Here is a 26,167-nt window from a genome sequence, read left to right on the forward strand (position 1 = left end):
ACTGATATGGATCTTTTATAGATTGTTGTGTAATATAATGCAAGTTCAGGTGAAACCATGTAATGTGGGAAAATACGCTGTTTTTGTATTTTTAAAATCAATCTCACTAGGGTATACAGAGGTTTGTGATACTTTGCACATATTTTGTATGCTGTGGGTGAGAACTGCCTCATTAATAGGTTTGGTATTGATTTTAAATCCCTTTCTTTTATGAACATTACATGCATGAAGTACTTTTTTGGATATCCAATGATACCACACTTCATCTCTCCCTCAAAAAGAATGGTATGAATTGTTCTGAGTTAGAGCTCTCAGGGTAGAAGACAAAATATGTAACATGAGTCTAGGCAGTCAGCTAGGATCCCTTCCGTCCGCCTCCCGGCTGTCTCTTTTTTCAAGTCATTGTTCTAAACTCCAGATAAGTCAAACATTTTTCTTAAAATATTGCATTTAAATCTTTAATGGAGCCAAAGATTAAATTGATTGCAGTTGTTGCAAAAGTTCTAATGTATCAAAATAAAAAACATTCTACTGCGCTTAAATAAAGAGTTTTCTGACAATGTGAGAAAGATTGAAGTGATGCTCTGCAGCTGTGGCTGGAAAAGGCTTTTTGTTAAGACTGCATGTGGCTGTATATGTCAGGATGACAGTGTTTATGTTGGGGCAGTGTGTGGGGATTTTGCTGTCCCTGGGCAGGCTACACTGGCTCTGCTGGCTCCAGGGGCTCAGCACCCAGGGTAGGATCTGGGCAGCCACAGGTCAGTGCTGAGCACTTGTACTTTTTTAGGAAGTATTTGCAGAGCTGTACAAGAAACATCTCTTGTCCTGAGTCATTAAGGTTACACTCAGAAAACTGTAGAAGTCAGTTAATTGGCATGCATACAATGAGTGGAGGATGCCAAAGAGTCTCTGCAACATTGTTATTACAGCTTATTCCTCCCAGAGGAGGGGGAATTGGGGAAAGAGGAGACAAATGGAACTGAGGAAGCTTTGATAGATATCAGCTGTTCAAGATGGAAACAGAACAAAATTTCTTTCCCCTGTATGATAAGAAGAAGGGCTAAAGATGAGCCATCACAGCAGGAGAGGAGTGAGCTCTGCCTTATGGGGCTGCTCTGAGAGTCCCCAGCGCTGAGCTCTGCAGCTCTGCTCTGAGCTCTTGGTGCTAAGCAGGCAGCAGGCTGCATTTGTTATGTTGATCTTCATGACATCCTAGAGCACATCATTTTCAGGAGGCCAACTGAAGAGGCTGCTGAGACCACTTTCAGAAATTCAGAAGGCAGGGAGATGAGATTCAAGTTACTGAAAGAGAATGTAAAGGATCAACATCAAACTGAGCAAAGCTGATGCTGACAGCTGAAGTAGACAGCTTCTTGTTGGGCTTAGTTTCCCCTGTGAGAAGCGGATGTGTGGATTGCTTTAATTAGCTATCTGAAGGTTAATGTTGTTGGGGCTCCTTTTGCATGCATGAGTACTGCCACATTTGAAATATTGAAGGCGCTCAAGTATGAAATTTTAACTATTGCCTTTTGAGGAATCTCCTGTTTGGGTGCTGTGGTCAAAGGCAACAGGATTTTGAAAAGGATCTCAGGAAAGTCTGGGAGCTACAAATACGTTTTTGGGCTGGACAAACTGATGTTATTTGTTAGATTTCCCCAGTGGATGTGCAGACACATGCAACACAGAGAGGGGAAAGCCATGCTGCTGAGTTCCTTAGAGAAGCAGCTGAGCACATGAGTGAGGGTGATCCTTTTCCATGAGGAAACCAAGCCGCCATAGGATAAGAGGAAAGGGCTTTTTTTGGCTTACATAATTGATTACACACCAGTTATATAAAGCAGATAACAATCGAATTTGCAACATACAGGCAGCTCTTGCAATTTACAGAAGTTAGGAGGGGGTGCTACAGAGTCTGTACTGATCAGCATAATCAGAGGCAACTTGGAAGGAGAAAATGAGGGGATGGAGGCTGCTGGTGAAGTTGCATTAAATCAGAGCAGCCTCCTGTGCCTGTCCTGTGTTATTAATGATACACGACCACAGTGCTGTGCAGTGCTGAGCTTTAACTCATACTGCTTAGCAGAGAAGTCTTGGAGCCGAGCTAGGTAATTCTACAAAAATATCATAATAGTGGTCATAAAAACAAACAAGCAAACAAATAAAATATCAGGAGTTCTTAGAAATAGTGAGAGCAAAGTGTAAAACAATAACACTGTAGAAATCTAACGTATGTATCTCTTTTAGACTGGAACAGTTGCCATTAAACAATAAAACAAAGTTAAAAGAGAAAATGGGAAAGGTAATGTGGTCACTGTACGAGGAACAACCAAATAAGGGAGAAATCTGTAGCTGAGAGAGGACTGTAAAGGTTATAGACAGATAAAGTCACATCCGGCATAGGAGAGCAGTGAGGAAGTGGTGGTATGTAACTTTTTGTGCCATAACGAAACTGGGGGAGAGAAAAGGAGACTTGCAGGTGGCAGGATCAGGATAAATGATTTGCAGTGTTTGATGATGTGCAGTGCTTGACAACGTGCAGTTCACCAGAGAAACTCATTGCTAGAGCATGCGTATGGCAAAAATTGCATGGGTTCAGGAAGCAATGAGACAAATTATGGGGGGAAATCTATTATAGTTAATAGTATAATAGCCCTTAATTACTACACCTCTGACTCAAAGCTGCGTGTTATTTGCATCTGGGAAAGTACAACGTGGTGTTGCCCTGTGTGCTCTTGTCTTTTGGTGTGCCTTTCCCTGGAGGAGGCAGGATATTGGGGCAGACAAGCATTGGATCTGACCCAGCAAAACTCTTGTGTTCTTGGATGAAATTGGCTCTGCTCCCAAAATTACGTTAACAGTTTGCATTTGAAGTATCAAAGAATGTGTCATCCAGGAAAAAATGTTTGGTGAAAGAAAATGCACGTCTTTGTTTGGAATGTGTTGGTTTGGTTTTGGTTTGGTGGTTGCTATAAAGGCTGTAGATCTAAAAGAATGGGAAGGGCCTGGATACTTAAGTGTAACTAGAAATATCCTTTGAGTTGTGAAGGGATTTTTTTATCTGTTTTGTATTCAGCCATACCACTGTGATTAAGATCTTACCACTTTCTGCTTTGCAGACACTGAGATGCTTCAAGAGACTGTAGATATAGGAGGAACTTTTAACTGTATTTGTCCCCTGTATCTTAGAAACAGAAAGAAAATAGTGGAAGCTTAATGATAAATCTCCTCTTGGTTTTTTTTCTTAAAGAACTGCAGTCCAGCTCAGCAGCCGAGGATAGGGCTGTAAGAAACATAGCATGGAGTTGTTGGTTATGTGGTGGCAGCGGGCAGACGCTGCCATCTCAGTACTTGGGTGTTGGGAAAGACTTGGCCTTAAGAGGATTTGTTGTTAGAGCTTCTTCTTTACGTTACAATGAAATGCTCCATGGGATCCAGGTTGTGACTGGGGCCTTAGTAACTAGGGGAGTGATAGAATCATAGAGTGGCTTGTTTTGGAAGAGACATTAACAATCATCTCGTTTTACCTTTCCATTGAGGTTCTGCATAGTACTTGAGTGTGACTGGGGAAGGGTTTCCATGATGGAAGCTAGAATTTCTCCTTCTTTCCTGGGCTCTCAAGATGTACCTTTCAGCTGCCCAAAATGTGCACAAGAGCTCACAGGAGCGTGTGGCTGTTCATCTTGTCTTGCTGCAGGTCACCATCTTAGCATTTCTTATACAGGAAACATCAGTGTTTGATGATACAGGCAGCAGGTGATTCCAAAACCATCATGATTGTGCAGCATGAACAGCAGATGCTGACATACATCATTTTTAGACCTAGACAGTAAGATAGGTTTATCAGAAATCCCTACTGCTGTAGGTCAGAACAAATTGGCAGGCCCTGTGTAACAGAAACAGGCAGCCCCTGGGGAAAACAATAGTAGTTTTCACATGAACCCACACTTTTATGAGAGTAGGAATTTCCAGGCAGGTTTATACAGCACATCTGTATTCACCTCATGAGATGATCATCTTGCTGTGTTAATGGCACTGGAGTCTTGCCATAAACTACAGTGGGGCAAGATTTTGCTTTAGGAAATCCTTAATGCTGCTTATCTGAGGTCACTCCTGTGCACATGGTCAGAGTTTACTCAGCCATAGCAGCAGCTCCAGAGCAACCAACGGAATGGGGGAGGAGCAGAATAACTTGGTGGATGAATAAAAGATCTATCCCCAAACTTTTTCAATGGATATGGATAGAAGTGAAGTTCTACCAGAAATCATTTATTGATAAAAGATGTAGGATTTTTTTTCCTTAGGTGGGAAATGCAATACATATATGTCGAAGTACAAAGGAGGCACAGTAAAAGGGGCAGGTTTGCAAACTTGTATGTTAGTGACCCGATAATCCTGATTAGAAACTGGAAATTCTTTTCCGCCCTGTAATGCAGATAAGCACGTCTCATGGTTCTGGTGGCTCAGTCCATGAAACCTTTGTGCTTGAGCAATCTTTCTCTAAATTTGTTTCCTTTCATCATGTCAATTGAGCAATCTTTCTCTAAATTTCTGTTTCCTTTCACCAACTTAGAGTGTTTTGGGACTTAGCCACAAGAGCCTTCATTTAATCTGCAGAGGGCCAAGGTTTGAGCTGTAATGTGAAAATATGAAAGTCAGTTCATTAGGCTCCCCCAGGGTCTGCTTCCTCTAGGAATTCACACCTATATAAACTGAAGAGCAGCTGGACCGACAGCTATGTCTTCCCCATAATAATTTGAGACTGAAATTAGCAGCACGGAAGGCATTAGGATAGCCATCACTTCCCAGTGCCAGCAGCTGAGCATGGGGCTGAGCCTGAAGAACGGCAGGGGAATGAAGCTATTTTGGCTGCTTGCCTGGGTCTGGAGAACTCCATCCTACAGCAAATAACAGCTGGGTCACTTAGTCTTTCAAAAAATAAATGCAGTTCGTATTTGTCTTCATGTTTGTTTGTGGTACGCAAATGCTAGCCTGCACACTGGTAGAAGGAAGCTTGTGGTTTTTTTAAAAATAAAAAAGGCTGATACCACAGTGACAGGAAGGCTCTAAAACCCTAGGGCAGGGAGAGCAGGAGGCTGGGACGTGGCCATGGCTGTGCTGGTGGCTATGGCTGCATGGCATGGGCAGTGTTAGGTGTGGGCTGGAGCTGGCGGCTCCCCATCAGTGTGAAGTACATAGCCAGTGGGTAGCAATAGCTGTTGAAAAATGCTGTTTTTTGCATTCCTGCAAAGGAAGACTTGAGAATGCTACCTGAGCAGTGCCCTGGATAGCAAACCTGCAGGTAAAGGCAGTAGAAGTTGGCTGAGTGCTGCATTGCTTTGGGAGCTGCAAAGCCAGTCTTTGTGAGCTTTCTGTTTATCCCCTTCTCACCGTGCTTCAAGACACTTTCTAAAGTTACATATAAACATTAGCAAATCTGCTCTACAATAAAGAAGGGATTGTGGGCAGTGGGTCGATACGCTCTCAGAAGCAAGCTGCAAACTAGTCATGCAAAGGGCTGGAACCAACACAGGCATTTGTTTGCCAGATCTTTTGCCTTTTAGGTGCTTTGGTGTGAATGCACCAAACTGCTGTTCTGTTTTGGAGTAGCCTGACTCTTTTTGGAGAGAGGAGGAAAACTTATTCTTTAATCCATAGCTTCTCTCTTAATCCTCCCTTCCTTTGTATTATGATAGTTTGGTATTTTAGTTCAGGGGGAAAAAATGCTTGCTTGTCTTGGAAGAATGTATTTGTTTTAATATAGCTATTTTGATAGCAGTCATCCAAAATAGTTCTCTTCTCAATGGTACGTCTAGTGTATGAGTTCTTTGCAGACAGAAAGTAATACAGAACAGAAGCACCTAGATTTAGAGTAGGGTCCCTAAGGTCGTGCTGTATGTCTTCTTAAAGTAAGCTTTATTTGAAAATAATGAATACCTGGCAGTATAAAGGCAGTGAAGCAGCAATTAATGCTGTAAACTTTTAGTCTTGTCAGTTAATTTAGTCTCCCTGTGTGCTAAACTGTACAGGAAATAAACCTTCCTTTTATTGCAAGCCACAGGAGCCTCGTGCAATGCTTCTCTGTGCTCTTAACTCATTTGCTAACCAGAGTTCTGCTCTAGTCAGGCAAATGAAATGTCAAATGTTTTTCTTCTCTCTTCTGTTTGCCATGGATGGCTCCTCATCACCAGCACAAATGCAGTGATTCAGAAAAATAATTACATTAGCAGCTGTTTCAATAAACAGCCCGAACTGCACCCTTCTACTGTTTATGGTGCTGGCCCTCAGGCTGTCTTCTCGGGCTGCTTCTCCAGCAAATCCCAGCACTGTGCAGACACAACATTTGCAGCGTAATGACGCGTGACCTGCGCTGTTGTACCTGGTGGGACGCTGCAGACACCAGTATTCATAGATTGTGGCTGCTGCCAACATTCAGTGAGCTTCCACAGCCTGGAGTCCTGGAGCCCTGTGTGAAAAGAAACATGAAGGAGGATTGTTTTGGCTTTCAGAGGGAGATGGGCTGGAAAAAAAAAAAAAAACAGCTCAAGAGCTGAGGGTGGTGGTGAGATCCAGGTCTGCAGGACTGAAGTCCTTAAGTTCCTGGAGCAAAGAGTCAGTTTTCAATGGCACACACAATGCCTCTTCCCCCCCATTTTTCTCAGTCACATTGAGTACTTTCCAGAACCTAGCCTAGCTATTTGTCATGTTCCAGGGAGTTTTCTGCAACTCACGTGATCCTGAGCCTGACTGTCACATTGGTGATAAGTCTTGTGTATGCTAAATTGCATTATAGTCGATGCGTGCAGCCTGTCAGTGAGACTGGGCTGTGGTGTATTTGCTAGTATTCTACTGCTTGTAGAAACAGCCAAAATGAACCCTAACCCCATTTTCACAAGAAATAAGCAATGATTTGAAAAAAAAGAATGTAGTATTATTGCTGACTGTCTGCTTAGGAGAGGAAGCTTTGAGATACAAAAGCTGCATTCAAAGTTACGTGAGGAGCACGTGGCAGAGGTAGCATAGCCTGAAGAGTTTTTTCTCTTTATTGTGGTATTTCCTATTTCCTGACAACATGCTGTGCTGCAGGTGACATAGAAAAACTAAGGCCAGATGCTGAGATGTGTGCAGTGCCCCAAGGAGTTGTGCCAGGAGGAGCAGGACCTGCAGGCTGCCTGCTCACACCTTCTCAGGGCTGCCCTAAGTGAGCAGGGTGGGCATAAAGTGCTCCATTACTTCCAGGGTTGGAGGACAGGCTGGGAGGAAGATGTGGGGGGCCTGGGTCTCCTCCAGCCTCCCTGAGGCCTGGGCAAGCACAAATCCAGCTGTAAGATTCACATAGATTCATCTGGAATGCTTCATCCGTGTCCAAGTGGGAAAGCCACGCACAGTTTTTCAAAGCTTGTAGCTCCGTACTGTTGTGCCAGACATCTGACTGCAAACAAAAGCAGTGATTAATGAGGGAAAATTCAGAAGCCGTGACAACAGGTTTGTTTTTAGACTTCTGCTTTTTTGCAAACCATAAATTGGTCAGATCAGTGAGACTGCTGGAGATGCTCTGGCTGAAGCACCATGAGCTTGTTCCAAATCCTGGGGCACTTCAGTTTTTTTTTTAAGCAGGCGTTTCCTCCTCCTGGGCAGCCTTAGAAGCCTGCTGATCGCTGCAGAGCACTGCAGTGGGCACTGAGTGCATCTGTCTGCTCTCCCTGGCATTCTCACAGCTCTGACGTGCAGCAGCTAGGTTGATTTTATACCCTTTTTTGGGAGGAGCAGAGATGTTTTTCTTTCCTTTAACCCCATGTGGAGCTTGATTGCTGTTACCAGGGGCACATAGATGTTCAGGAGAGTACAGTCTGCCAAGTTCCAAGTCTGCAGCACAAAACAACTGCATGTAATAAATGAGGAGTTCACATTGTGCCACTGCTTATGCTGCATTAATGGATAACCAAGATAATGGAGCCTGTATTCCCGCAGTAGGAAGCTGTCTCTCTGTTGGTTTTGGACTAGGCAAGCAGTTTTCAGTCTTATAAAAGTCAAATGCCACAAAACTGACTTAGAAAATTGCCAAAGGTCAATTTATTTTGTATTGTGATGGTGGTGTTTTTGTTTTGAAGAGGACAGCTCTGGGTGCTGCAGTGATCTGTGGAAGGTGCCAGTGCACAAGGTTGAGGCTCTGGCTCTGCAGTACATCGATGTTCCTTTACATTCTCATCTAAAGTGAGATAAGAGGAGGCTTAGGACTGGCAGCTTGGCTTTGCAAGATATATTCATTTTGTCCTACTTCAGCTGTCTACTCACAAAAGAAATGATAAAAAAAATTCCTGATATGTGAAGATCTGCACCAAACAGAGCAAAGGCCTGAGATAGGGATGACCTGAGGCCACAGTACAATGTGCATATTGCTGTGGGACGAGACGCTGCCATGTCCTCTGGCTCACTTTCTTCTCTGCTCTGTGCTGGTGCAAGCACAGAGAGCTGCATCCAATCACCAGACATCCCCACTGTGCTGTTGGTGCTGCTGGCACAAATCACAGGTAGGGGGAACTCGCTGGGACACCAGGGACTGAGCAATGCTGGGGCATCCCCCGTTTTCCAGATCTCTTTTTTGAGTGAAGTGCAAGTCTAACACCTTTCCAGATCAGAAATGCCTCGTACAATATTCAGCTTCATTTGCATGTCACTGTTTTCCTCTTCTCAGGCTGACAGGCTTTCTAACAACAGCACACACAGACTGGGGTTTGGGGCCTCTTCTAATACCAGAAACCTAGACTTCCAGTGCTTTGCTGTGTTCATGCATCTGCTGCATCCCTCCTCCTTTTCTGAAAATGGAGTGAGCATCTCTGATCACACCAGTAAATTAATTCTGCTGTACTGAAGCATTCAGCTCTTTCCTCTGGAGTGTGTTACCTGTGGCTGCATAGCCTTTAACTAGGGAAAACTCTTCCATAAAAAAAGTGAGACACATGAGAGAAATGTAACACAATTACCTAATTCATATTTGTGGTAAAGCTTTGAAGTGATGCTTTTCTTGTGGTATTCTAACAGGCTGTATCTGCTGTAGGGAAGAGCGTTTGTCATTCTGACTTTTGCATTGCTCCCACTTGGCAATTGTGATTCTTTAAGCACTTTACAGGATGAATAGATGCATGTAAAGCAAGCAGTGGGCCATGGCAGGACAGGGAACATGAGACTAGTGGCCAGTAAACTCAGTGGGGTGGCAACTGAGGGGAGAGTAGAAGGAGTATACTCAGTGTCATCCTTCTTTTCCTTGGAGCCAAGAAAGAGGAGCAAGATTTCCTTCTGAATGTGGTGGCTTCAGGAGGAAAAGGGTTGGGTTTTTTTCTCGGACAGAGATCATTCTCTTGTTCCAGAGCAAAATCTGAAGTTTATGAAATGGTACTTTATAAATTGTCTTCAGGCCTTTCTGTTGGTGAGATGTTCTGTGTGTCAGAAACCCAGCAGCAACACAACAGCCCTCTGAAAAGCAGGTACAAAAGGAAAAATTAATTCTCTGCCTGCTCTCCAAGTGCTCGAATATTATTTGTTAAGAACAGAATTTCATGCAGGATGTGCTAATGTATTAATCCATAAGGTGCCTTCATAGAAAGTAAGCTTAAAACACATTAAGAAGTAATCAGGGCTTCATTAGGCAGTGCTTCTGCAGCTGCTTGCCAGCAGCTGAGGAGATATAAATAAAGAAATGTTACTTGTCCTTGCACCTTAGTAACGTCTGGAGGAATCTTCTGTGGGCTGGAGGAAGGGAGCTAAGCAGATCTCTGAAGTGATGCAGATGTGTTTGTGGCATTTTAGGGTCTTTGTTATTAGAATGTGATAGTAGAACTGGCTGATTTCTGTCTGATACAAAAATAGTGACACTTGGAAATCCTGCTGCAATGCAAAGTTCAGATCTTGCCTGCATTTGAATGAAAGGAGTGATGCCTTTTGGATCTAAATATTTTAACTGCTGATACCACGCAACGCTTACAAAAGCACCCATCTTCCAGCTTCACTTCTGTCAGCTGCCCATGGCACAGTTAAGGGCTGCTTAATGTGCTCCAGCCAGGCCCCTGTGGGGGGCTTCATGATCTCAGCACTCTGCATCAAAGCATGAATAAAATTCAGTGTGTCCGGAAAGCTGCCTTAGACCCTATTGGGAATCCCAGTCTCCAGGATACCATGGCATAGAGGTAATGCTTGTGTTGGTATCTTACTCTGCTGAGAGGAATGAAGCTGTCAGATGCACTGCAGCCTTTTGGTTTGGGTTTTGTTGTTGTGGGATTTAGCAAATTTTTAGGCACTGGGGTATTGAATGAGTGCACTCAAAATGGCATTATAATCCATAAAAGAAGCTTTTATTTTTGTTCTCATGAATCAGCTTTTCCCCTTACATAATTTTCTATAGTTTCTGGAGAAAGTCGTTGTCTTTCTTTGGAAAGCAAGGACTTCACTCCCTGTTCAAGCTGTGTTCTTGGCTTGTGGAGGCTAACCAGCTGTGTAGCATGGTACTTTATGCCTGGATCACACCCTGTTGCAAGCAGACTGTGTGCTTCCAGATGCGATGCAACCTTTAGTTAGGTTGCAAAAACATTTCACTAGCTCACATTTTTCCCTCAGCCCTGCACTGAGTGGTGGTTTTGCATCTTTTCAGTCCTGGACTTCTTCCTTCTTTTATCTAGCGTCCTCCAGAGCCACGGGTGAGAAGCAGGAGCCCAGAGGTGAGCTGCAGCCAAACTGGGCTAGTGTGCAAGTGGCCAGTGGGGAGAGCAGCACTCATACAGGAGGCTCCTGAGTTGCTGGGACAAAACACATGAAGGCAGCTCTGCTGCAGCAGCTGTGCAGGACACGAGCTGATGTGCCCTGGGCTTTCCCAGCATGAGACAGTGAGTACATATGGAGCCAATCTGGATGCTGCCTCACTTTGGGGGAAAAAAAAAAAAGAAAACAGAAAAAAGAAGTGCCAGTAAAGCATGAGCTTTTCCAGCCTACTGTGTTTGGTTTAGGTCATGTAAGTTCATGGTGGTTTTACTGTGTTTGTCCTCAGTTTTCTTCCATACAGACCAGTAACTGAGCATTGGAAAAGATAATGATGGCATTGCTACATGTCATGCTTGACTTAAAATAGTTAGAGCGAAGAAGTGGTTTGAGTTCTGTAATGATAATTGCTCAGACCTAAAAATAGGTGAATGTTCTACCAGGCAGAGAGAAGTAAAAGAGTGGGACAAACCAGTGGGGGACACTTCAGAGACATCCTGCAGAGCTCTCATCAAGCACTGCTGGGCTGTAGGGGCCTGCAGTTCTCAATCCTGTCACCACAGCTGATGGCAGTGGTGGCCAGCAGCACCATCACAGCTGACACCACAAAGGGAAAGAACAACTGTTTTGTTCCTGTGAATAAAGAAAAGCAAACAACAAAAGCTTTATACAAACCCCTGGGTCCTTCAGTATAACAGCACCTCGTGGAGTCCAGGAAGGAGCCTTGTCAGAAGGATTCTATCTGTGGAAGGAGTCCTGCTGCAGTGTCCTGGGGTGGAGAGCAAGTCTCCAGGAATTCCCAGTATTTAAATGCTTGGGTGAGCTGCCTGCTGGTTGGCTCCTGCCAGGTGCGTTGTATGGGAATTGGAAATCCAAGCAGGATTGTCCTGCTGGGTGCTATCTCCTTGGCTGAGCTAGAGGAAAGGTCTGTTTGCTGTTTGCTGAAGACTTTCATTGCTGTGCTTTTTCCATTCACAGCTGAATTTGAATTTGAATTTCATCTTCAAAATGCACCAGTTTGAATGGGCAGTTTGAAGATCTAGTGGTTGAGTATGACTGCAGACAGGAATGTCACCTGGGGGATTGAACTTTTCACCTCTCAAACAGATATGCTATATGATATAAGAAGTGGCCCCTCAATGATGAAGCAGCTTGTTTAAAACCAGCAGTGCCTTGAAATGCAAGCCCTTCCAAGATTTGACTGCTTTTTCTTATCTCAAATTCTGGCAGAATCCCAAAAGCTAGAATTGAAAATAGTAAAAACCTTTTAAAGCGGTTTTTATCTTTAAGCCAAAATGAGAATTGTGCAAGATCTAGTTTCACTGCAATGTCTTTGTTCTCTGCAGTCCTGGTGCTGGTTTAGAAAATGAAATAAAACAATGAAGCAGCTGAGAGGTGGAGAGGGGCAGTGCAAGTTGGGGCTGAAACTGATGATAGAACCATGGCTGAGAATTTCATAAGAAAGCTTTTAAATTCCTTTAAATCCTCACAACAGCATAAGAGCCATGTGAAAGTAACTTTGAAAAAAGATGTGTAGATATATATATGTGTTTTCCCTGCATGGAAGCGGGGATCCATGCCCGCCAAGCAGCAGGAACGCCTCGTGCCAGAGTGGCAGAGCCGAGCGCTGCCAGCAGCAGCGGGAAGGTCGGCGTGGGGCCGGACCAGCAGCGCCCAGACTGTCAGCTTGCTTTGGGTTCCTGTGGTCCAGAAATAGATTACCAAAACACATCCATTGTCCAGCAGGGAGTTTATTTATAAACTGAAGAAATAGCAAGACTTAAAAGCAAAACCCTTCTTGGCCAGCAGAGCATACAAGACTGTTTTGTATGCTTCTGTATACCAAATAAGACATTTCTTTGAAGCTCTTTTCAGTAATGTGTTACAAACAGCAGTTTCCTTGCAGTGGGGTGGTGCTGGTCCACCTTGCGTTTGGAGCCCGAGGTCCCCAAGCACTGCCCTGTGTTCCTGTGGGACCTGCAGAAAGGAAGTTCCAGCAGGCCTGGTCACTTTTATGTCAGATTCTTCCATTTTCCTTCTGCTGTTGCAGGCGTTGTGATTGCTTTTATCAGAGAACTTACATGGGCAGCTTGTTAGCATCTTACCCCAGTGCTGCTAGCAGTCTGCTGATCTGGACAAATTGTTTTAGGTGAAATCACTTCCTTGAAAATGAACTAAAATAATGTGAACATATTTTTACTATATTTGGAAGTGTTTGTCAAAATAACCAAATAGCCTTGAATCACAAATCGATACGTGCCTTGGTCAGCTGTGGTGAGAGTGAGTGCTGGACACCAACTTGGTAGCTGAGAAGCTGGGAGGAAATGGAGTTTGGCTTGAAGTGTAGCAGTAGTGCTGCAGGTTCCTTAAAGACTTAAACCTGTCTCCTTGTCTCCTTTCCGTTTATTATTGTTTGGTTACATCTTGTGTGTGTGTGTGTGCATATGAGTGAGCAAAAAATGGGAAGAAACAAAAATATTTTGATAATGAAGTGTCGCACTCTGTGGGGAGTGTTGCCCATTTGGGAGTTGAAGTTCCATTTTTGGTGGACTGCCATTTGTTGGACAGCATCACTCACCTCCACTCCCAGCAGCTTGACGTGGTTTCTGTGTTACTGACAGCATCCGCTGCTGCAAACTGGACCCTAGAACAAAAACACTCACTTCTGGTGAGCATCCTGAGGAGGGACAGTACTTGATCATAGTCCTAAGCTGCTCATTTTCATGATGTATTTCTATGCGTGTTCTCTGTTGAAAGGCTGATAATTCATGGCTGGCTTGTAACTGCTGAAGAAGGTGCCTGTGCTCCCACAGCTCCGCGCTCCTTCCCAAACTTGGGCAGCAGGAACCATCTCCAGGCTTCTGTCCTCAGTGCTGTGTGTGCCCATCTGAGTAAGACAAAGCACCCCAGAGCGGCAGCAGGCGCCTGCTGCTCTATTTCAGGCGCTTCCCTCCCAGTGATTCTCCAGTGCCTGAGATTAATAGTGGTTTTCTAAATAAAATCACAGTAAATAATGCACTCTGGCAGCCATGGATGCTGTGTTTCTGGAGCATTCAATGCTCTGTGTTCCCCCTGTCTGAGGAGCCAGGAGGGGGATGTCCTGTGAATCTTCTAACTCATTTCCTCAGCCAAAAGAAGAGGGTTTCCATGTGCGTCAGCATAGTTCATTCTTTTCAGGGCATTCCCACTGCTGTGCAAGGAGAATTGTCTCCTTTGCCCATAGATGGGCAGTGACCAAAATGCTGCCCTTGCTTCCCGCACGGTGCTTTTAGCACAGCCAGCTCCACTAGCTGCACTCAGAGCAGCAAGGAGGGTCACCTGCTGCAGTAGTCTTCTGAGCCCTGAGTTCGAGCTCTGCTGTGCTACCTGTGGCTGGAAACAGCCCCAAGCCTGCCAGAGCCTCACAAAGCTGGGGGGATGAGCAGAGGTGGATAGTTCACAAGTTAAGGAACTGACAGTAATGAGAGTTGGCTTGAACTGTAATTCACAACTGGTGGGAAATGGTTAATTGAAATGTAATTAGGGAGAAAAACCCTTCCATTTATTCCCAGGTCAGCATGTGGCCTTAAAAGTACTGGCAGAGCAGTTTACAATTACAGAGACCTTTCCCATATTCTAGTCCTGTGGAAGAGTTTATGGAGGAAGTGCTGGCTCTTTTTTCTTTGACCTTTGTAACGTGATGGAGGAAAACTTTCCCTGACGGCTCCCTCCCGCTATGACCCTTGTTATTAAAGGCAAATGAGGAAATCTCTTACCAGTAAATCTGAGTGTGCTGAGAAATGTTCTTATGTATCGCCTGTAACATGAATGACCTCCTTGGGGCTGTATTAACTTGTCCATTTTATTTATTTTTAGCCATGATGAAAATTTGCTAATGCACAGCAATGATGCTTGAGGCTTTGCACTCACATTAGGTGCACTGACCCCTCTGGGAGGAGCTGTGTGGGCTCTCGTAGGATGGATCATCACTCTGCATAGAAAGGGGTGCTGGATGCCAGGCAGTGCCACCGCACATCATCTTTGGGATTGCAGGGTTCTGCTCCTGCATGCTGCTCCCTCCCTACAGCCATCTCCCACATGCAGGATGCAGAGCTGGCAGTTGCACAGCATCGGCATGGGGTGCTGCCCAGGGGCCTCACTGGGATAAAGCTCCGTTTGCAGTGAAGGGAGCAATGTGAAGGGAACAGATTTCCCATTAATCCTCATTTTTTCATTGTTTGCCAGGATGCGCATGGTTATAATTTCCTTTTTGGTGGTAAAGTCATGCAGAGGAAGAGCAGAGCACAACAGAACATCTCTGCATCAGGAAGTTAATAATTCAAGCATGACAGTAAGAAAAACCACTTTTCCTGTAAATAGCCAGCATAGTCTTTGCTGCAGAAATCCTGCTTTTTGCTGAAGTTCTTCTGCATCCATGTGGGATCTCTGTTAATGAGGATGGGATGAGATCTCTGTCTGGAAGTCCATATGTGGGTTAGGGACATGGAGAGTGCAGGCTGCACCTTGCATATCCCACCAGCAAACTTCACTGCTCCTGTACTGCAGCATTCTGTGAGTTACTTGCCAGGCTCAGCCAACACAGCCGCTGCACAGGAACTGCTTGCACCTTTGGTTTGGTGGAAACTTAACATTGGCAGCATTTGGCATTTGCAGTGTGTATAGAGGGAGCCTTTGTACTCCAGCCTATTTGGTCATACAGGAACCAAGCTGAGGGATTCCTTGTAAAGAAACCCGTTCTGTGAATTTTGCTGATGATGAGAAATGATGAAAAGAAACCTTTTTTTTTTTTTTTTGCTAAGAATTTTTGTACAGTTTTCATTTTCAGTCTGTTTTGCACTCCCTTGTTCTTGTATCAAACCCGGGAACTGTATAATCGGCAGCAGAAATCACTTGACTGATTTTATTTTTCTCTTCCTCCCTTCCTTCTTTATGACAGATTAAAAAGCAACAACAAGATGTTCTAGGCTTCCTGGAAGCCAATAAAATAGAATTTGAGGAAAAGGATATTGCTGCCAACGAGGAGAATCGGAAGTGGATGCGGGAGAACGTCCCTGAAGACAGGCGTCCAGCCAGTGGGAACCCGCTGCCACCCCGGCTCTTCAATGACAGCCGCTACCTCGGGGTAAGGGCAGCCTCTGGTTCCCTCCTTGTGCTCACCGCCGTGCTCTTGCCCTGCTGTTGTCATCAGCAATGCTTAATTCTCACCATGCTAACACTTGGCAGTAGTATGGTAATGATACATCGACCTGTAGCAAGTTCAGAGAGCTGTCCACGTGGGTTTTGCGTGTAGATTTCAGATAGCTCCAGTCTGTTCCTCCCCAAAAGACTTCTGGGGTGATGCATCCCGTGTCAGTACACGAGTTTTGTGCTGCTTGCAAAATGAATGCAGTTGCAGTCCACTTACTCCAATGCCTTGAAAAGATTAAAAATCGCATTGAGAATAAAATACCTCCTTGTAATTATTTTAATGCTTGATCAAAAGTATGCTGCCCTGCAGCACTTCTACACAGCAGGCCATGCTTGAATGATTATTAGATTAACTGTTAATTTTATTTTTAAAACCTCATATCATCTGAAAAGGGCTCACAGTATGGCTTGCTTTCTGCTGTGTGTTCACTTCGAAGTCATTTTGCTGCCTGGTCCTGAGCTGGAACATCTGTCATTACATCTGCCAGTGCTGAACCTTTGAGAGACAATCCTGTGGCCACTGGAAAAAATGGTTCTCAGTGCACCACCATTTTTTCTTGCTTGTAATAAAAGCAGAACTTGAAAGAACATCCAGTGAGTCATTGTACCACCCGGCTTTCAAAATTTTACTGACTGGTTTTGACATGGAAAGAGTTTGGTTTGGAGTGACAAACATAGTGATTGATAGTTGTCTGCAACCAAAAGCTGAGAAGGGACTAGTCATGAAGAGCTGAAAATCTCAATTACCTGTATTTAAAAAAAATAATTCTGTACCAGTAGAAGTCCAGTTGCAAGAGAATCACCTTTCTCCTTTGGTATGCAGAGCTTTAGATAGCAGATGACCGTGCAGTTGTCCTTGTTGCCAAATTCCTGCTGCATTGCTGCAGGTATGCAGTAGAGCAGGGCTCTACTATGCAGCTGGATGGGACAAGAAAAGTGTGCACAGCTAAATCTGGATGTTTGTGTATAGGAGATGCTTCTCATGTATCCCCAGCTGCAACCCATAAGAGTTTTGCAGTAATTTGGGGTAAAGAGATGTATGTGCTTCAGGCCTATGTGTTTATTTCATTCCTAAACCTTTGAACTTTTGAAGTTCGGTGAATTTGTGTAGCTGGGTTCAAGTTACTAGTTTTGCTCTCAGAAAGGCAGAAGTTAATTCTGTATACACATCTTTTTGTCTTTATCTGTTTCTCCTCAAGCATGACCTTCTCTCTTTGTTTCATTAGATGCAGTATAACTGGCAGCAGTATAAGCAAGCTGAGTTTTACCGGCCCATGTGTGGCATGGAGGCTGTAACTGTAGGTGCTGTCTATCACCAGGCTGGCACAAACCCTCCTCCTTAGGCACAGGCATTCCTTTCCTAGTGGATGCTCCAAAGCAGCCTGCTGAACTATGCACAAGCAAGATAAACAGCTGCTTTGTTATCAAGCAGCCCCAGCACATAGCAAGTGCTGAAGGGCCTCAGGAGATTTAACATACTCGTACACATTTTTATCAAGGTAGCACCTGAGTGCTGCGTGTACAAATCAAGCAGTAACTTTTCAGACCCTCTGTTCCCTGTAGTTCCTCTGTTCCAGCTGCAACAGCCTCTGGTGAGAAGCACCCCAGCTCTGAGCACACTGCAGGTCCTATAACATTTGCTGTTTCTCAGGCTTTGACCAGGCAGGCATGCAGAGCCCCATGCCCTTAATGGCAGCTCTCTGCCTGACTTCAGCCCATGACTGAGCCTGCTCTGAGCTGCTGCCTCTTTATGGAGTTCTCTGCCAGGACTCCTGCAATAAAACATTCCCCAGTAAAGCTGGAGAGAGTCAGTACTGTTGTTTCTGTTAAAAAGGGAGAAAAGGCAGGGCGTAGGTCAGACGTGCTGCGTTTGGAAATCAGGGAAGTGTGTGGTAACTTGGACAGCAGTGAGCTTGCACAAACATTCCGGGTTCCTTTGGCTGGTGTTTGGCAATGGCTCTTGCTAAGCCACAGTGTGGGGTTTTTGCTTGCTATTTCCTCACCTAGCAGACAACTAAGCTGTGTTGTTTGTAATCCACACAGAACTGTATTCTATCTCAAATATGAAAAAAGGCAAAGAAGGAAGCATGGGTACTTTTCTATTGCTTCATTTTAACTTTAATTTTCTTGGAAAGTGGCTGTGTGCATATTTAGAGCAACTGCAATGCACTTCTTAATACAGTGCCAAACAGTACAGGGCTGAGATGTGCACTTTTTTACTAGGCTCATGCACTAACAGGGCTTATGCTGAAGCAACATCTGTCTGCATGCAAGTAGGTTGGTTTTACATTAGTCTCACCTGACTTAATTTGTTTGTGTAGGCTAATCACTGAAGGCAAAATGTGGGGAGAAAAGGTGAAGTCTTAATTTACAGATTTAAATTTCACTTTTGACAGGTATGAGAGTTAATATTCATAGTTGCCCATCTGTCATTACTGATGAGTAATTAGTAGTGGCAGCTATGGGTATCAGTGCTTCTGATGCCAACAAAGAGTGGGCTCAGCCTGGTCCTGCAGGAGACAGACCTGTGACAGCAGCTACGGAGGTTGTCCCTTTGGGAAAGAGTGAAGTACCTTGCAGCAGCATCTGTTACTACAGATCCCAAAATTCCCAGCCTGTCACTTTTCAGACAGTACAAACCCTGCAGCATCAGTGCCAGTGATAAAAGTAGGAGATGACACGCTGAGGTCTGCATTAGGCTGCAGGAAGCAATTTGCTCAGTGTGGGTTGGGTAGCACCCCAAATTGAGCTCTGATTATTCCTGAAAAGTAATAATTACTTTGTTTTGTTTTCCCCTCAATCCCATCATGAAGGATTATGAAGCTTTCTTCGAAGCTCGAGAGAACAACGCAGTATACGCATTTTTAGGCTTGACTGCGCCACCTGGTTCAAAGGTAGGTGTGTACATTTACCACAACCTATATTTTATACCTTGTTCTTTTCTGCTCATGGCAGGATATTTTACATGTTCTGAGGGTGTCACAGTGAATCTACATACTGGACTGATATTCACTGTGTCCACAGGCTGGCTTTCAGACTTTAACATCACAACAACACACTGTCATTATGTGCTGCTTTATTAGGAGAGTGCTGTGTTCCCTGGAGGTATCTTCCTTTCCCTCCTTTTACCAGAAAATCTGTGTTCAGTACTGATGTCCTTTTAGTATCCTCAGTGTGGAGCCACCCTGCTCTTTTCCAACTTAATGGAGAAGCTTTTGTTGGTTAAAAAAAAAAACAACAAAAAAGCTTGGTAGAGTTCTTCACTAGTATAATTGTCTCTTACCATGGGACTTTTTTCCAAATTCTCACTCTGGGGAAAAAGTGAAAGATCAACTAATATTTGCACTGAGGAATGCACATGCAGTCTGGATGAAAAGATACTGCCACACCCACACACAAAGAATTATTTCAATTCAATGTAAAATAAATAAATACTTAAATCACGTAGCTTTAATGTACTTAAATCATAAAGCTTTGTTTTGTTCTAACAAATACCACGAAACCAGAATCACTGTTTTTGAAATAATGTGCTCTTATTTCAGAGCAGTTTTATCTCCAGCTTGTTATCTGAAGCCTTGTTTTCCCTGCCAATTACAAACTGGATTGCTGCTTTGCCGATTCAATGGGCTGGAATTCTCCTTTTGATTTAGATAGGATAGGACAAGCCTGCTTTATACGTTTCACTGGAGGGCAGCAGGATCCTCCAGGTCACTTCCAGCTTTCTTGTTCCAATGGGTAAACACGCCGTTTCCTTTCAACTTTATTCATGTAAGAGTTGAAGGTCACACTGTGTGCATCACTCAGAGACCTAATTTTAAAAGAGGATGATGATCAGTTAGTATTAAGCATTAGAACTTGCAAGTCAGACTGAGACAGTTTTGGGCACCAAACTAATTTCTAGGGTTAATTCCACTAATGAGCAGTGTAGTGAGGAAAAGCTCTGCCTTGTATGGAGTTTCAGAGAGCAAACCCTGTGATACGTGCCCCAGCACAGTGCATTGCTAGCTTCAGAAGGCCAGCCCTCACAGTGCAATGGATGTTCAGATCCTGTTTATTTCTCAGAACAGCTGCACAATGTTGCACAAAAGAGTGAACAGGATAGAACCAAGGAGAGAGAAGGCATGCAGGAGAGCCTTTGCTTTTCCTCTTACCTGTGAGGAAATGCAGCTGGTGCCCTAATGAATCAGATCACCTCTCTCCACAGCAATTACAGATGCTGCTGCTTATCTAACCTGCTAGATTGTTGTTTTGGCAGAAACAGTCTGTGTGGCTGTTAGTTGCTCAGATTTGTCCTAGGGGGAAAAGATGAGTTTTAAACAAGAGGAACATTAATGCAGTTGTACACTGCTGGATTCTCATATTATTTGCTACAGCTTGCAATATGAGCTAATGAAGATAACCTTTGCATAAGTGACTTTGTACCCCGTGCTTCTTGCTCTGACTTTTGGTATCCATTTTGAAATTACATTATGCCAAGTCAAGTTGATTGCCTGTGCCATGGAGAAGGAACTGATTTGTTGATGCTGCAGTTGATATTTACAGGATGGCTGTAATACTGTAATTAATGACCTTGTATTGCTAGATAAAGTGAAAGGAGTCTGGGATCAACCTGTGTGCCAGCAAGAGAAGGCCTTGGCAGCAAACCTCCTTTACATGTCATTAAGAGAGATTTGGAAAGGTGTTTGAATACAAAGTTCCAACATTAATGCTAAACAAAATTAAGAGATGCTCAGAAGTGAGCATAGGAGATGCAAGTAACTGTTTGCTGAGCCTTGGTGATTTGCTCCTGGAGACGAGAGAAATACCCTGAGTCCCCTCCAGCTTAGTACTGCATAAAAAAAAAAAAAAAGGCCAGGTGTCACTTCTGTACTGCCAGCAACAGCCTAATGGAGTTGTTAGAAAGCCAAGAGATCCATCTCCTCTTGTTTCTATTCAAAGAGCTGCATGTCTTCCAGACAATTTACACCATCCTTTTTTTCCCCCCATGTTTTGTTGTCCTTTCTAATCTTCCCTGTTTTGTCACCTGCTTTTTGTGCTGCAAACTGATGGGCTGCCCTTCCACGAGTGCCATGCCTTGCTAACATCCTGGCTCCGCTCTGTTCTGTGGTGTTTGTGCAGGGAGCAGAGCAGGGGAGCAGAGCTGGCACGCAGTGTGGGGCCATTCCCACGGCCTCAGGCAGGCAGCAGCATACTGGGATGTGTGTGGCAGTGTGCCAGCAGGGCCAGCACAACCCATGTGTGATAATGGAGATAAGTGTGGGACTGCTGTCCTGCAGGCTGGGGTCACTGCCCACATCCCTTCTCTGATGAGTCTTACTGGCTTCTCAGAAAGTCCTTTCATAGTCCTTCCTCCTTTTATTTATTTACTTGTTTAGCATACTGTCTCATTTTAACAATGATTCTGTTGAGTCTGTTATCTTCTGGTATTTCTGTGCAGTCACCAAAGCAAACAACTCCACTACATAAAAGCTATGTTTAGCAGATTTCCTTTAAAATAACTGCACACTCCACCCTGAAGTGAGAGCACGATGACTGTTCATCGTTCTGTAGGCCACGTTGCTACTAGCAGGTAATTAAATTAATCTTCACTCAGAAGTATGCAGGCAGAAACCACTTTCAGGAAAAAAATCCTTTTGCATTTCTTCTATAATATCATTCTCTCACTTCTGTGGTGACTTCACAAAAAAACAAAAGAGTGAAAAATGTAGACTATCATTTTTTAATGATCCTCCTGGTACGTACTGATACATGCTAGAGATGAACTGGTATGCCTGCTGAACTGCTTCAGCTGCTCCTTGATCATCTTCCCAGGTAACAGTGACAGTGCAAGCACTGGTGGCCTCAAGTTGCACCGAGGAGGTTCAGGTTGGATATTAGGAAAAATTTCTTCTCTGATAGAGTGGTGAGGCACTGGAATGGGCTGCCCAGGGGTCACCATCCCTGTCAAGACACATGGATGTGGCACTGAGTGCCAGCAGTCCTGGTGCCAGGACAAGGCCCAGTGCCAGCCCTGGGATGGAGCTCACCTGCAGTTCTCCTTCTCTTTGACTTCTCAGGCTACTCTGGAAGGCAAACACTAAACGGTGGCTTCTGGTTGTTTGGTAGTGTTTAATTAGAAAAGTAAATTATGTCTCTCCCAAGGCTTTCCCCCCCCCCCCCCTTTTTTTCCCTTTGTCCAATGTAAAGTTTTTTATTAATATATTATATATATTCATATATATGATATTGTCATTTATCTGTAGTTTTTCAAATAGTCGTTGATCTTGAAGTAGTTCTTGTGTCCTAACAATAAACAAGTGACAACTCATCATATCTGTTCTTATTCTGTTTTAAACTTACACGGTCGATCTTGCTTTGTGCATGCATAGCAGAAAGCTGAGGAATGGGAGCAACCAGGACATTTTTTTACGACTCCTGCTTGGGGTGGGTCAGAATTGGAGGTGAAGCCAGTGCCTTATGGGACTTAATGTAACTGTAGGCAGTAGAGATCCTTTGAGTTGGGTTCAGTGCTGTTCACTTCTTAACCACATACGACTGCATATTTAAATGACATATGTTGCTGCCTAACATAGGCACGTGTACATTGTTATCTTTCATAATGTACTAATACATATATTTCTGTTCTGTTTCAGGAAGCTGAAGCACTGGCAAAGCAACAAGCGTGAATTTCAACTGCCTTAATGTTCTGTAAAGGGAATTTCCACAGCTTTTTATAAAATAGTAAAACTGTCTCTGCTTCAAGAAATATAGATGTGATTTCTAACATTTGATTGGTGCTTGCAGCATTCACCATACATAACACAAATTTGAACACAAGATGAAAATGTGAACATAAAGGTAGAAAGCATGGGTGTACTATTACAAAGTTATAAGCATAGGAAACTGAAGCAATTGGATATGAATGGCTTTCACATAGTTTAAATTGTCTTGGCAATCTGTCCATTTTGTGTAAACTTCAAGAAGCTATTTTAATACAGATGTGGTTATACCTAGGAATCCAACTATTTAAAATATAGGGAAAAAAAAGCAACAGTATCTAAAACCTTGTCAGATACTAGCTTTAGCGCCTGAGTTGCCTCAAAAACATTACAGAAATACACAATTTTTCAGTGTCTTTAAATTCTGGTTTCAGATGAAATTGTAGGTGGTGGTGTGTATTCTAACCATTGTAGTCACTGTTGAAAGTTATATGTTCTTTTGTAGGATGGATATTTAAGATTTGTAACACACTGTACAGATGATAAAAAAAAAAATGTCATGTATTTCTCATTTAAGTGATTTGTGAGGGCTCTTCTGACAAAGAAAAAGAGATGTGGGCACTGGACAGCCCTTTCGTTGGCAAGGTCATCACACAGCTGCCTAAGCATGACTTGGTTACACGTTTATGTGCAAGATTCAGTGCACTTCAAAGAAATACATGCTGATTCCCAGGCAATGTTGCAATTAAGCCAAAATGGCCAGAAGTGGCATTTCCTTACCTGTGTAAGGGTGAACGCCTTTAATGTATTTCTCTACAAAAATACCAGTTCACACTGCTTATAGTGTTAGGCATCTTAATGCATGCTCAAGTAGTCATTAGATTCATATAGTATTTTTTCAAATGAGTAAAGTTAAATGTTGGAATAGCAAGAACTATTGCAATTATCCAAGATTTTTTTAAGGTTTAAAAGCTTATTTCCATTGCTATTGCCATATCATCAAGCTATTATAGGAATTATGAACCCATTAAAGTGTCTTGTATTGGTGAATTTACCATGTGCAATATTAACCTGTCTGTTCTCCCAGTGCTCATGAGATAGCCTGAATTTCTTGGCCATGTTCTGCAAAAATGCAGATAATTACAAGTGCCCTGAAGGATAAGAAACAGGTTTAAAAAATGTGTGAGTAATTTAAAATGCATTATGCACCACATAATGGACTTATCCCCTCAAAGCATCAAAATACAAGAAAGGTAATTAGTCCTTGCTGTAGTCAGAGGATCATTTTAATAGCTCTGCGTACACATATTTTGATTTTCTTTGCTTTATGAAGAAACAGGTGGTACAGTTCAGCAAAAGACTGCAGTGTATCATCGCGATGCGGTTATTTCCCATTTATGCTGTGAAATGTATGCAGTGCTTTTCAGAGACTTGACAAAATGGTTTACAGTTCATAGTTTTAAAGTCTCCAATTAGGAACAGGATAGAAGTAAAAACTCTGGCTTACAAAGACGGTTTAAAGTGCAGTAATTAAATACTTCCCTCACTGATGTCTCTTTGGGGCTTTTGTTCATTCACTGAAACCAATGATTTTGTCAACATCTGTTAAAACAGAAATGCAGCTACTTGCTGTGTTTGGAGAGCAGCTCTGCTTCTGCAGAGTTCGTGTTGAAACTTCTGGAGATGTCAGAGGGAGCAGGATCTACCACGGAGCCAACTTAGGTACAATTACATTTATTTCGCCTTTCATCTTTTCTGATTTGGGAGCCAGCAAGTTGGCTTACAGCTTGTGCTTAAAAATGCAAGCACACTGTCAAGTTACACACGGATAGATTAATGTTGCCTTACCTTCAGAATTTACACACACATTTGTGCTTTTTTTATTAACAAGCTTTATCAGTAATTACTGAATTTCTGTGAAATTTATTTTTAAGATCTTTTGACTGTGGAAGTACTGTTCTAAGTTTAGTGTCTTATTTTTGTTCACTGTAATTTCATCTTTCAAAATGGAGGTGGTTTTTCTTTCTTCATATTTGTGTAATCTTTTTCTGTGTCTAAACTGAAGGCCAAGTTTTTGAGAAAGTATTTAAGAATACTAAGTGAAGTCTTGTGAAGAAAGTGGGATTTGACACGCAAGTCAGTATCCTCATTCCGATTTCCTGTGTTTCCTGTGTAAGGAAAGTAAGTTTTGTGAATTACAGTCATTATTTTGAAGAAGCTGTAATTGAAAGTCACCGCCAAATCTGTCAGTTCAGCGACCCACAACGTTCTGAAATGAGGTCAGTCTCTGTTTCTGATGGTCAAGAGAATTACCAGGTTAAGAAAGCGAACTCACTTTCCTCGTCTGGTCCCCCATCCTTGCCATATGGTAGCATTCAAACTGTATCAGCATTCCTAAGAAAGCTCTGTTGAGACAGACTGAATTACTTCTTTGTCCGGGGAACAAGGCAGCAACACAAACTGAAAAATACCTAAAATATCTTTGTTGGGGGACTGTGTGTGACAGTGTTGATGCAGACATCTTGTTTGAATTTGGCAGTGCTAGGAACGTGTTGCCTCTATGCTATTTTTCTAGTTCACATACCTGAGTTAATGATGGGCACAAGAACTGAATTTGTTTCTCATTTTCTGTTTTACTATGTAGATGGCAGGCAATGAGGACTTAACCTGTATTACTAACCACTCCTGTATCATTCCAATAAAACTGTTTTAGAATGCTTTCTCACACTATTGACTTTTTTGCATGCTTTATTTATGGTTTGAAGTGGACCTGTAAGGTTAAAGAAGCGGAGTTGTCAAATGGAAATACGAGATTTTGAAGGGCAGCACCTAAACACACACAGTCACATATCCATTGCTGCTGCATGTGAAATCTGCTGGATCTCTCACCTTTTGCAGCTAATGGGTTTTTATTACTTGGGATACACCTACATGAAATGAAATCCTTGGAGGTGTTGGGAGAGCAGGGAACACTCTGTAATTAACTGCGTTCCCACTCATTGCCTAAGGCAGTTCCAAGCTGAAAGCAGGCCGGGCCAACCAGCTGCACCCCGTGCCTGTAAAGCTTGCCCAAAATTCGGAGTTGCTTTTTTGAGGATGTGTAATTAATTAGCTTTGTGCCGATTGCAAGGGGTTCTGAGTGCGTGGTACGACGCTGTGCTGTGCTGCTGAGAAAACCAGTGCGGGTAACACACGGCTCCGCTTCTGTCAGAGAAACAAACCCCGTGCGTGCGTACGTTTCCCTAATTTGCTGTTTCACGTTACAAAGTTGTGCACTGCAATCAACTTTCCTACCCATTAACGTGGGATTTTACCCGTATTCTCGATCTGCATCTCACGAGAGATGCTGCGCTCCGACGAAACCATTCGGTGCCATCGGCAGCACGCGCCTGCCTCACTCGCAGCCCCAGTTTCACGCCGAGCTCCCCGTGCGGCGGCGCGCTGCACGCACCGGAATGGCGGCGCCGCCCCGCTCCGCCCCGCGGTCGCCTCGTGCCGTTGCCACGGCGACCAGCCGCCACTCAGCGAGCGTGGCG

At 43.5% G+C, this 26,167-nt stretch overlaps 1 protein-coding gene and 1 long non-coding RNA gene across 2 annotated transcripts in view; one reads left to right on the forward strand and one right to left on the reverse strand.

The window, feature by feature from the left end:
- The window catches only part of SH3BGRL (SH3 domain binding glutamate rich protein like), a 30,296-nt gene extending 4,938 nt beyond the window's left edge, over nucleotides 1–25,358 (forward strand). Inside the window, exons 2-4 of the mRNA XM_031594328.2 lie at nucleotides 15,683–15,868; nucleotides 18,747–18,827; nucleotides 22,566–25,358. Of these exons, the coding sequence (XP_031450188.1) occupies nucleotides 15,683–15,868; nucleotides 18,747–18,827; nucleotides 22,566–22,598 (300 nt within the window). The 3' untranslated portion in view covers nucleotides 22,599–25,358. The remainder of the gene's footprint in view (nucleotides 1–15,682; nucleotides 15,869–18,746; nucleotides 18,828–22,565) is intronic.
- LOC149916013 (uncharacterized) lies at nucleotides 18,835–26,114 on the reverse strand. The gene is made up of 3 exons (XR_016471073.1): nucleotides 25,946–26,114; nucleotides 20,085–20,225; nucleotides 18,835–19,741 (listed from the first exon to the last, which is right to left on the reverse strand). It is a non-coding gene; the product is annotated as an uncharacterized LOC149916013 (long non-coding RNA).
- Nucleotides 26,115–26,167: the final 53 nt, after the last annotated feature.

The sequence above is a fragment of the Phasianus colchicus genome, chromosome 14 (assembly GCF_987193195.1).
Source record: "Phasianus colchicus chromosome 14, bPhaCol1.hap1.1, whole genome shotgun sequence".
NCBI lineage: Eukaryota > Metazoa > Chordata > Aves > Galliformes > Phasianidae > Phasianus > Phasianus colchicus.